This window comes from Patiria miniata, unplaced genomic scaffold (assembly GCF_015706575.1).
Source record: "Patiria miniata isolate m_02_andy unplaced genomic scaffold, ASM1570657v1 HiC_scaffold_6, whole genome shotgun sequence".
Lineage (NCBI taxonomy): Eukaryota > Metazoa > Echinodermata > Asteroidea > Valvatida > Asterinidae > Patiria > Patiria miniata.
Window position 1 is genome coordinate 22188845 of NW_024037073.1, and position 12654 is coordinate 22201498.

The window sequence follows — 12654 nt, forward strand, 5'->3', positions numbered from 1 at the left end:
CATAAATAATCTTAACAAGGCAAATTTGCACTTCACTGTAACACACATAGTTCTGAAGTTCAAATGTATTTGACTCTCGAAGGTTATACGAAATGACAAAAACACTTCTAAATTGTATATAAATTCTTTGGAAGATTTGGCAACTTAAAACAAAGGGAATCAAAATTCATCTTGATGTTTTATAATTACACATTGCACTCAGATGAATACATGCCTTTCATGATTGCATTTGCTGTCCAAATCTGGTCTCAGATTATCGTGATCATGACTTATCATACACATGCAAGACTCATTTGACTATTAAAAATGTTCACATTTGATGTTTCCCATTTACCATCAGAAGCAATGAAATACACTTCTTGTAAAGTCCTAATAACTGCAACTTTCATAGAGGTACATATGATTATTTGCTTCTTGTGCCTTTACTTTCGTTTGAAGCAACAAAATTGCTAAAAATCTAAAGCAGGGTGCATGACAACTAACCTGTTGAAGGTTGATCGGATAGTATACGTTTTAAGAAAACCGAGGAAATACAGTCACTTGTAACTGGATTCCATTGCTATAAATGCATAATGTTAAAATGTGCCGTGGACACCCTCTTTCAACACCACCTCAGTTTTCATCCACACAAAACAATTTCAGTTGGAATATTTTCAAAGGGTATTTGGTACCACTCCTATCTTGACTTTGAGCAGAGTTTTGTCATTAAATCAATGCTTCTCTAGCTCATTGCAAATGAGGCAAATGGCTTTGAGTTAACAATGTTTCAATTTTAACTGTGAATGTACATTGGTCCAGTAAATAATACTTTCAGGTACTGTTGTCCACAAAATTTTCACACAAAATTTGAGCCCTGCTAACGAACTCATTGCACACAGCAAGATGTGACAATAGCTTGTACATTGACAACTAGTCTCTTTGGTTTCAGTAAAATATATAAAAAACATGTTTACATAATAAATATGTATATTGCATTATTAATTTAGAGCACAAAATTGCATCATGACAAGTTCCAATTTATGAGTACCAATTTCAACAATGAATTAATCATTTTTTTTTTTAATATAACACTGTCTCTTTATTTTGTTACAATTGTTATATCATAATAATGCAATATATTTTATAATGCACTAATCGTCGGTTTCCCTTTTTGGTTAATTGGAACATTTGTTTGTTTATTTTAACAATCCTTGGTACTGATCCAGTGTAACCGGCACAAATTTGGACACCATGTTTTGGTTCAGTTGAGCTTGCCATTTGGGGTCGAGATGCATGTTGAGAAGATGCCTGGTGATAGATGTCTTGAGATCCTCTGAGGAAAAAAAAAGACCAAAGAATATTCAAAATGAGACGAGCAAAACGGTGGTTAATCTAAACACAGACTCAAAACGGCAGGTTCTTGCAGGCCGTTTAAAGTCTGATACTGGCAAGCGTGTAGATTGTCAGCAGGCTAGTGCGTAGATTGTTAGATTGACCTATGATGCAGGGTTCAACGTTATTTAAAGTTTTACAGGCGTACTAAATGTCAGAATCATGAGGCCCCTGAATGTCCTCAAGTACACGTGTAAGGTCAGATCTTCTGTTTAAATGGTGGTCTGACTGTCTGAGGTACTTCCCTCTCCCACACAACAAATGTTTTTATGCAAAAGATGTATGACTTATTTGATGCAGTATTCATACGATGGAATTTTGCGTCGGGTGATGTAAATCAAATTAGGTTTTGCCCTTCACCGACGTATAAACGGTACGTATAAACGGACAGTATAAATGGTCAGTGTGTTGCCTCCTGAGTGAAAGTTGGAAAAAATCACTCGGGTGGGACTCGAACCCACGATCTCCTGCTTTCTAGTGCTGATGTCTTACCACTCATCCACTGAGCTAAGGGGATATGATGTACATAGCAGCGGGTATCGCATTCATAAGATGGAATTTTGCGTTGGGGTGATGTGAATCAATTTAGGTTTTTCAGCATGCAGAATCCTGTGGTCAAAAGGTTCCCGTGTTTGACTCATGCACGATGTTATGTTGGGTCAACCTTGACAGGGGACACGTCGCTGGTGTTCTTGGGCAAGATACATTACTACAATTACCTCTCTCCATTGAGTATATGTGGAGGGTGCAGACCAGATACTGCTGATCTTGAGCTTCAACAGGAAAGAGTTCTCATGGCCTGATGAACAGGGGTAATAAGTGTGAGCAATCCAAGAGTGTGGTATAAGAGTGCTGTATAAACACTGCACTACGATCATCCAATATCTTAACATCAGCGCAAGGTGTTGGGCGACAATGCGTTCAAGAGTTCCACCTAACCTTTTTCCTTAAAAGGGAGAGTTTTTGGGCACAGAGTCCACTGTACCTACCAGGTAATTCTGAGTTGACCACCCCAGGGTAGACAGGCAAAGGCCCCCATGAGGTGACGACATGAAGCTTGTCCCTCAGCTCAGGATGGCCCTTCATCTGTAAGGCTAGGGTGTTGGAGTCGATGCCTGTACCGTCTGCTGTCTTATCAAGGATCATCTGGATGGACTTCAGATGGGAACCTGGGCAGGATTAAACAATTTTACGTACGAGATGTAAATTATCCTTTTTTTATATTGGATTTTTGTTTGCCCTTCGCCGACATATTTTGTAAACACTGTACACTTAGTGTTGTCAGAAGGCTTAGGTGGGACTCAATTACTTCAGTGAAGGGCAACAAAAAATTACATATATGAAAAAGAAGATCATTGACTAAGCACGCAAACTTATGTAGGACACATGCACACTGATTGATTTGCACACGTTTGGAGCGAAATAATTTTCCAAAATTAAAAAAAAAAGAGGGATAAAGTACATCTTACTGACTATTAACTGTCACAATTTCACTTAAATTGCACACTCAATTCCCAATTCATGTCCATTTCTATAAAATGATCACAAAACTTGGCTGTCCACCACTTGTCAATAACCGTGCTGTGAACTGATAATACATGTACCCATTGAGGACAATGAAACATCCATCGTTTTCCCACCTCCATGAATGAACGAGAACTTGCAAAGAAAAATATACAAAAATCACCATCGATATTTCGAAGAAAACAGAGAGTTGACTTGTTTCTCGTATTCAAAACACACAACCTGATAGTAAATTTGTCTTGATTTCAATCATTAAAATTTCATTTGTATTTGAATACTTGTGTGTAAGGCCAAAAAAAATAAGTCTCCGGTTTCTGGTATGCGCGCGCGTCGCCGTAGCCATGCACGTCGGCAAAATGAAAAATAACAGCGTTGCTGTTGAAACCCCTCAGCCAGAGTCAAGTTATCATCCGGAAACCATTAACCTTTAACTCAACGTGGTGACCTTGACCTTTGGCCTTTGACCCCAGAACCAGTCCCAACATGCCTGTACCAATGGGAAACCCCCTACCGAAGTTAGACACCAACATTTCATTTCTAACTCAAGTTATCATTCGGAACCATTTACATTGAACTCACCACGGTGACCTTGACCTTTGACCTTTTGACCCCAAAACCAATCCCAACTTGCCTGTACCCAAGGGCAAACCCCTACCTCAGTCAGACACCAAAATCTCATTTCTAACTCAAGTTATCATCCGGAAACCATTTACCTTTAACTCACCATGCTGACCTTGACCTTTGACCTTTTGACCCCCAAACCAATCCCAACTTGCCTTCTCCCAAGGGGAACCCTCTTCCAAAGTTAGACACCAAAATCGCATTTCTAACTCAAGTTATCATCCGGAAACCATTTACCTTTAACTCACAATGGTGACCTTGACCTTTGACCTTTTGACCCAAAAACCAATCCCAACTTGCCTACTCCCAAGGGCAACCCTCTACCAAAGTTAGACACCAAAATCTCATTTCTAACTCAAGTTATCATCCGGAAACCATTTACATTTAACTCACCACGGTGACCTTGACCTTTGACCTTTTGACCCCAAAACCAATCCCAACTTGCCTACTCCCAAGGGCAACCCCCTACCAAAGTTAGACACCAAAATCTCATTTCTAACTCAAGTTATCATCCGGAAACCATTTACATTTAACTCACCACGGTGACCTTGACCTTTGACCTTTTGACCTCAAAACCAATCCCAACTTGCCTACTCCCAAGGGCAACCCCCTACCAAAGTTAGACACCAAAATCTCATTTCTAACTCAAGTTATCATCCGGAAACCATTTACATTTAACTCACCACGGTGACCTTGACCTTTGACCTTTTGACCTCAAAACCAATCCCAACTTGCCTACTCCCAAGGGCAACCCCCTACCAAAGTTAGACACCAAAATCTCATTTCTAACTCAAGTTATCATCCGGAAACCATTTACATTTAACTCACCACGGTGACCTTGATCTTTGACCTTTTGACCCCAAAACCAATCCCAACTTGCCTACTCCCAAGGGCAACCCCCTACCAAAGTTAGACACCAAAATCTCATTTCTAACTCAAGTTATCATCCGGAAACCATTTACATTTAACTCACCACGGTGACCTTGACCTTTGACCTTTTGACCCCAAAACCAATCCCAACTTGCCTACTCCCAAGGGCAACCCCCTACCAAAGTTAGACACCAAAATCTCATTTCTAACTCAAGTTATCATCCGGAAACCATTTACATTTAACTCACCACGGTGACCTTGACCTTTGACCTTTTGACCTCAAAACCAATCCCAACTTGCCTACTCCCAAGGGCAACCCCCTACCGAAGTTACAACCCCAAACAACATTTCTAACTCAAGTTATCATCCGGAAACTAAGCTGCCCGGACGGCCCGACGGACGGACGGACGGACATACGTCCGGACGGACGGACGCCCTAGGCGATGACAATACCCCTCGAGCCTCTCGGCTGAGGGGTAAAAAGGGTTTTTTTCAATGAAAGATGATGTCTCAAAACCGCCAAACTCACTGGTTTGACTGGAATCCTGCTGCTGCACAATTTTAACGTGTTTTTAGATGGGGTTATGGTCGAGAATAAGCTTTATGTGGCCTCTCTGGACTCCCATATATTTGCACTAAGTTTAGTCAGGCACCATTTGCAGTCATCAGCCGACATTTGAAGCAAAAAAAATCAGGTAAAAAAAAAAAAAGCCGCGTCGCCGCACCACTTTTTGGGCAAGCTCCATACCAGAAACCGGAGACTTTTTTTTTTGGCCTAATCTGTAATTCTCATTTAGCTCATTTAGCTTTCAATATTATCGCATTCCTTGGACAGCTACACATACTGGTTCTTTCGAGTAAAACATGCATAATTTCGGATGGCATGGATCAATGTTAGTGATTGGTTTTTTTTAGATGAGTGGAAGAACATGCTCTTTTAAGACACACTTCTTTGGTGTATCTAATTTGATTGCTTTTTAAGAAAAAAAAAATCTTGAATGTGGGTTCTTTCTTTTTAACTCACCCTGTATAAACACTATGTGAACATGCATCTCTCACACACTAAACTTAATTGTCTTCATTTTCTATCATCCTCTTTTTTTGGTCTTTTCTTCTTGTACGGTAGCCCTCACATTGAGTGGCATTTATGCCTTGTGAAGGGACGACTTGCATAAAAAAAACCAATTACATGTACACAATATGCATGTTTAATCTGGAGCAAATAATTAAAACTGAAACAAATTTAATTCTCAGATTTCATGTCAGTGCAAGTAGTGAAACTGACTTACATACATCTGCTTTGGTAACAGGAACTGATACCACAAGATAGTCACATGCATTAAAATCGGACAGAAATGTTGGGGGGGGGGGAAGAGAGAACAGAACAAGAAACTTTCTGTTTCAATTACGCTTTGCTCAAGGTCTTACAATCCCTGTAAGTATAAATCTGGAGTGATCTTGAAATAGAAAAGAACATTCTTTGCTGCATCTGAATAAAATGTAGCTCACGGAGCTCAATGCTACATTGTCCATGAACCATGGGTGATGGCTACCAAAACAGCCCCACTCCATCAACTGGGTGGAACACTGAAGTTGAAAAGCATATTGAGAACTATTACAAGAGTGGAGAAAGAACTAATCAAATAACATGGCTAAGTGCTGAAATCATTGCACCAATCGGCCTCTGCTTAAACTTTGTCTTTCTCTTCACAATCATTCGAGTGAAGTCCATGCGTACAATCATCAACATCTACTTATCCAATCTGGCTGTGGCTGACTCACTCTACCTTATGACTTACTTCATATTGGCACTGTTTTCACCTATAGAGTACAACTTAATGGTCATAAAGGCAATAACAAGTGTCATATACACGTTCATCGCAACTTCTAATTTCTTTGTGGTTACCATAGCAGCTGAGGGATTCTCTGCAGTGCGCAATCCTCTGACATTCAAGGAAAAAGCCTCTAAATCTCGAGCAGCAAAGATATCAGCAGGACTCTGGGTGCCAACAATTATTGTAGGTGTGATTCTTACCATTAACAAAAACTGTCTTCGGTAGTGTCAACCTTGGGATTCTTTCCATTATCAACCTTGCCTCTTTGATAGCAACTCTTGCTTTGTACATCTATGTAGTATTGAAAGTACGCAAGCAATCAGCACTGGTACCAAACCGTCCCAAGCGAGCAGGCAAGGTCCTCCGTATGGTTATCATCAATACTGCTGTTTTCTTCATTCTGAACTCACTGTACACTGCAGCTACAATTGTGACAATTCATTTTCTTGTAGTGACATCAAAGGACACTTCAACTGCTCAGATTGTTGCCAATCTGGAACTTGGAGAGACAATACATATTCTGGCTATATGCATTGAAATTTTGCAACTGACCAATAGCTCAATTAATTCCCTAGTCTGCAGTGCCACAAACGCTGACTATCGTGAAGCTGTAGTCAAGGCTTTCTCATTCCTCAAACTGTGCTGTCGTTGCTGCCCAAGATAGAATCCCAGCCGACCATCGCAGCAAGGGAAGCAGATTGAGCTTCCTGTGATTCTACAGGCAGAAAATGACCAAGAGCACCATGCTGCTAGGCCAAGCAGCAGCAAGCCACCAAGCCCAGGGCATGCACAACACACAGCGAGTCAGCAGTCACTGGACAGCTGTCAAGAACAATGTTCCAGGCTAAGCAGCAGCAAGGCATCCATGCACAGTCAGCAGCATGTTCAAGTGCATGTTGAGGTACATTCAGAACCAGCAGGGACCCCAGCGCTTGCAAGTTCTCATCAGGAACAATGCTCTAGTCTGACTGACTGCCAGCCATCCATGCAAGGGGAACAGTGTGTTCATCCAGAACCAGCAGAGAGCCAGCAGTCACTTGCAAGTACTCAGGAACAATGTCTTGGGCTGACTGGCACCGAGCCATCAGCACAAGGGCAGCAGTATGCACATCCAGAACCAGAAGGGAGCCAATCTTTGGAAAGTTGTCAAGAACAATGTTCTCTGGTAACTGATGAGTGCAAGCCATGCATGTAAGTGGAGCACTGTGCAGTTGCTCTTGAACTTGCTGTGTAGTGTTCAAAGTGTAGAGTAGATCTATGCCTTTTTCATATATCATCTTTATTGGAGTGCCAAGTAGATTGGAAATTGAGAAATATTATCAGCATAATATGCTGGAGTTGTAATGTGTTTTACTTTAGTGGATCGCCAATACTCGTACGCACCATGACATCAGTAATGTGCAGGCCCAGAGCAGATTGCAAGCAACTATCAGTAAAGGGAACAGCTGGAACTCATTCAATGTATGCATTCAAGTGGTGTTGAAATACTTACAAATGATCTTCTTGGCAAATGAATTAAATTACACTTTCCGTATCTGTTCCTTGTTACTTGATGAGGTTTTTGTGAATGAACAAGTTTGCTACTTTTTATTTGTGAAAATGCACATCTATTGGTACTAACATATGGATAACCCTGACATTTTCCACCTTAAGTACTTGTTTAAGTGCCTTTGAAACAGATTTGGAGGTTTTCATTTTAGGAAATGCACCTCTGTATTCCAAGTCTTTGGATGTTTCAGGCTTTTACATATTTTCATGATGGTGCCAAGGTGCATATTCATGAGAAATACAGTGATGTCATGAGCTGGAGCTTCAGTTTCACTGCTGTTTGAGGAAAAATATAGCTACCAAAGTGTTTTGATCGCGGTTAGCTCATGGCAGGCAGTCAATGTGATACTTCAATGTGTAAACTGCTATGTGTACATATACATACATGTACAATGCAGAGAAATTCAGGTTCATAAATTACACAGAAAATCCCAATGCTGTAAAGTGAAATTTTTTGGACATTGTAAAAAGTGCACTTGAAAAAAAAGAAAATAAATAAGTACATGTAGTTGTTACTTTCATAAATACAGGAGGCTTATATATTTCAATATTTTAGTGAAATTCATTTCACCGCCCTTTAATTTCTTAATGCCATTAAAAGACCTTGAGAAATTCCAACCATTGTTGGCAATAGGAACTCTTGATATAGCGCAAACTGTATGATAATTTAGGCGCGGATCCAGGGGTGGTCTGCGGGGGCATGTGCTTCCATCAAATTGAGTCAACAAAAAAGAAAAGGAAAAAAAAGGACAAAAAGAGGGGGAGAAGAGCGAGAAGGAGGGAAGGAGGAGGGCAACCTCCTTACAAATATACCGGCGCTGATATTAAACATCATCCTGCAAACATTGTGTACTGGCTGTATGACACAGCAAGCTGGAGAGCCATTGGAACTCACCATTGGTCACCATTTTTTAAGTGCACTTTTAAAGTACAAATTATACTTTTCACCGAGTCCAAAACATTCCTTGTTTTAAAATAAGTTCTTCAACGTCATCATATAATTTGTGTAAAGACTATATTTATAAAGACTATATTTATAAAGACTATAAAAGGCCAGGAATCACCTCAGATTGCACCACAGAGCATCTATAATCCAAATTTCCCGCGCTCCCATATTTCTTGGAGCAAATGACATGGACATTAGGAAAATATTTCATTTCCTTTGGGGCGAGCAAATATACCCGTACATATTTACGGGTATTGTCAGTCTATAAGAAAGAGCATCTCTGAATGGGTCTGAGCCACCATTTTCCTTATCCAGTGATTGGGTTTTTCCAGATGAGTGGAAGAACATGCTCCTTTTAATAAGACACACTTCTTTGGTGTATCTAATTTGACTGCTTTTTAAGAAAAAAAAAACCTTGAGTGCAGGTCACTTTCTTTTTAACTCACCCTGTATAAACACAATGTGAACATGCATCTCTCACACACTAAACTTAATTGTCTTCATTTTCTATCATCCTCTTTTTTTTCTGTCTTTTCTTCTTGTATGGTAGCCCTCACATTGAGTGGCATTTATGCCTTGTGAAGGGACGACTTGCATAAAATAACAATTACATGTACACAATATGCATGTTTAATCTGGAGCAAATTATTAAAACTGAAACAAATTCAATTCTCAGATTTCATGTCAGTGCAAGTAGTGAAACTGACTTACATGCATCTGCTTTGGTTACAGGAACTGATACCACAAGATAGTCACATGCATTAAAATCCGACAGAAATGTTGGGGGGGGGGGGAAAAGAGAGAAAAGAACAAGAATCTTTCTGTTTCAATTACACTTTGCTCAAGGTCTTACAATCCCTGTGAGTATAAATCTGGAGTGATCTTGAAATAGAGAAGAACATTCTTTTCTGCATCTGAATAAAATGTAGCTCACGGAGCGCAATGCTACATTGTGCATGAACTATGGGTGATGGCTACCAAAACAGCTCCACTCCATCAACTGGGTGGAGAACCGAAGTTAAAAAGCATCTCGAGAACTTTTACATGAGCAGTGAAAGAGCTACTCAAATAACATGGTTAAGTGCTGAAATCATTGCACCAATCGGCCTCCTCTTGAACTTTGTCTTTCTCTTCACAGTCATTCGAGTGAAGTCCATGCGTACAATCATCAACATCTACTTATCCAATCTGGCTGTGGCTGACTCCCTCTACCTTATGACTCACTTCATATTTGCATTGTTTTCACCTATAGAGTACAAATTATTGGTCAACAATGCAATAGTAAGTGTCCGATACACTTTCTTCGCTACTTCTAATTTCTTTGTGGTTACCATAGCAGCTGAGAGATTCTCTGCAGTGTGCAATCCTATAACGTTCAAAGAAAAAGCCTCTAAATCTCGAGCAGCAAAGATATCAGCAGGACTCTGGGTGCCAACAATTATTGTTGCTGTGATTCTGATTTTCTTACCATTAACAGACGCTGTCTTTGATAACGTCAACTTTGGGATTCTTTCCATTATCAACACTGCCTCTTTGATAGCAACTCTTGCTTTGTACATCTATGTAGTATTGAAAGTACGCAAGCAATCAGCCCTGTTGCCAAACCGTCCCAAGCGAGCAGGCAAGGTCCTCTGCATGGTTATCATCAACACTGCTGTTTTCTTCATTCTGAACTCACTACACACGGCAGCTGCAATTATGACAATACATGTAGTTGTAGTGGCATCTGAGTATACTTCACCTGCTCAGATTTTTGCCAATCTGGAACTTGGAGAGACAATACATATTCTGATTATATGCATTGACATTTTGCAACTGATCAATAGCTCAATCAATTCCCTAGTCTACAGTGCCACAAACGCTGACTATCGTGAAGCTGTAGTCAAGGCTTTCTCATTCCTGAAACTGTGCTGTCATTGCTGCCCAAGACGGAATCCCAGCCGACCATCACAGCCAGGGAAGCAGATTGAGCTTCGTGTGATTCCACAGGCAGAAAATGACCAAGAGCACCGTGCTGCCAGGCCAAGCAGATGCAAGCCACCAAGCCAAGGGCATGCACAACACACAGAGAGTCAGCAGCCACTGGACAGCTTTCAAGAACAATGTTCTAGGCAATGCAGCAGCAAGGCATCCATGCACAGTCAGCAGCATGTTCAAGTGCATGTTGAGGTACATGCAGAACCAGCAGGGACCCCAGTGCTTGCAAGTTCTCATCAGGAACAATGCTCTAGTCTGACTGACTGCAAGCCATCCATGCAAGGGGAACAGTGTGTACATCCAGAACCAGCAGAGAGCCAGCAGTCACTTGCAAGTACTCAGGAACAATGCCCTGGCCGGCTGACTGGCACTGAGCCATCAGCACAAGGGCAGCAGTATGCACATCCAGAACCAGAAGGGAGTCAATCTTTGGAAAGTTGTCAAGAACAATGTTTTCTGGTAACTGATGAGTGCAAGCCGTCCAGGTAAGTGGAGCACTGTGCAGTTGCTCTTGAACTTGAATTCAATGTGATACTTTAATGTAGAAACTGCTATGTGTACTTGTGCAATGCAGAGAAATTTAGGTTCATCAATTACACAGAAAATCCCAAAGCTATAAAGTGAAATTGTTTGGACATTGTAAAAAGTGCACTTGAAAAAAAGAAAAAAATAAGTACATGTAGTTGTTACATTGATAAATACAGTAGGCTTATATATTTCAATATTTTATATTTCAATATTTCATTTCACGGGCCCTTTAATTTCTTAATGCCATTAAAAGACCTTGAGAAATTCCAACCATTGTTGGCAATAGGAACTCTCGATATAGCGCAAACTGTATGATAATTTAGGCGCGGATCCAGGGGTGGTCTGCGGGGGCACGTGCTGCCATCAAATTGAGTCAACAAAAAAAGAAAAAAAAGGACAAGAAGAGGGGGAGAAGAGCGAGAAGGAGGGAAGGAGGAGGGCAACCTCCTTACAAATATACCGGCGCCGATATCAAACATCATCCTGCAAACATTGTGTACTGGCTGTATGACACAGCAAGCTGGAGAGCCATTGGAACTCACCATTGGTCACCATTTTTTAAGCGCACTTTTAAAGTACAAATTATACTTTTCACGGAGTCCAAAACATTTCCTTGTTTTAAAATGAGTTCTTCAACGTCATCATATAATTTTTGTTAAGACTATATTTATTAAGACTATAAAAGGCCAGGAATCACCTCAGATTGCACCACAGAGCATCTATAATCCAAATTTCCCGCGCTCCCATATTTCTTGGAGCAAATGTTCCAACGATGTTCCCCCTGTCTAAAAAAATCCTGGATTTGCACCTGATTATCATTATCGAGGGTTGTAGGTTTAGGGAGCAAACTCACCGCAAATCCAAAATGTCTTGGGAGGTTTTGGATCTCAATCTTGAAGATCTCCGAGGTGAAGTGCTGTTGCGTCAGACAGTGATAAGGATCCGTTATGGCAGCGCCAGTCACTGGTACGTCAGAGGTGCTGGTGGAATGGTTATCTTGTGGATCAAGACCTGATGCACAAATGAACAGATTAAAAAAATTGATATGGCTAGAGCTATATTGTCTAGGTCTTCACCCATAACAATTACATGGGAACAATCTGACAATAGCCGTAGCCATAGCTCCAGAAGCCTGTTTCAGACACAGTCTAAGTAACAGATCAACAAAGTTGCAAATTATGCATTAGGAGCATCTGATTCCAAATGTATACCAGTCTTTGTGCATACATGTACATGTTGCACAATGTGGATAACTTTTTTGAAGACCAAATAAAGTGCTGTTTTTTGTTTGAAGTTTCTTGAAAAATCCTTTAGCAAGGAGAAATGCATTGTATAGACTTTTTTTGCTGCAGAGCACCGATATATAATATACGAGACCATTGTAGGCTTTAGATGTACAGTATGGGATTTAAGTCTGGTGTATTAAAGGTGTCT

At 40.6% G+C, this 12654-nt stretch overlaps 1 protein-coding gene across 1 annotated transcript; it reads right to left on the reverse strand.

Annotated features, from left to right (window-relative positions):
- Window positions 1-1120: 1120 nt before the first annotated feature.
- Window positions 1121-12122, reverse strand: LOC119743084. The gene is made up of 3 exons (XM_038219430.1): window positions 12074-12122; window positions 2361-2540; window positions 1121-1312 (listed from the first exon to the last, which is right to left on the reverse strand). Exons 2-3 carry the CDS (start codon window positions 2515-2517, stop codon window positions 1176-1178), a joined length of 294 nt encoding a protein of 97 aa, XP_038075358.1. The 5' UTR covers window positions 2518-2540; window positions 12074-12122; the 3' UTR covers window positions 1121-1175.
- Window positions 12123-12654: the final 532 nt, after the last annotated feature.

Bases quoted from the DNA above. Each gene is read 5' to 3' on its own strand.
- LOC119743084 (XM_038219430.1), bottom strand. From the start codon at position 2,517: ATGATCCTTGATAAGACAGCAGACGGTACAGGCATCGACTCCAACACC. The intron at 1,313-2,360 runs GTAGGTACAGTG...TTTTTTCCTCAG, and splicing joins GGTCAACTCAGAATTACCTG to AGGATCTCAAGACATCTATC.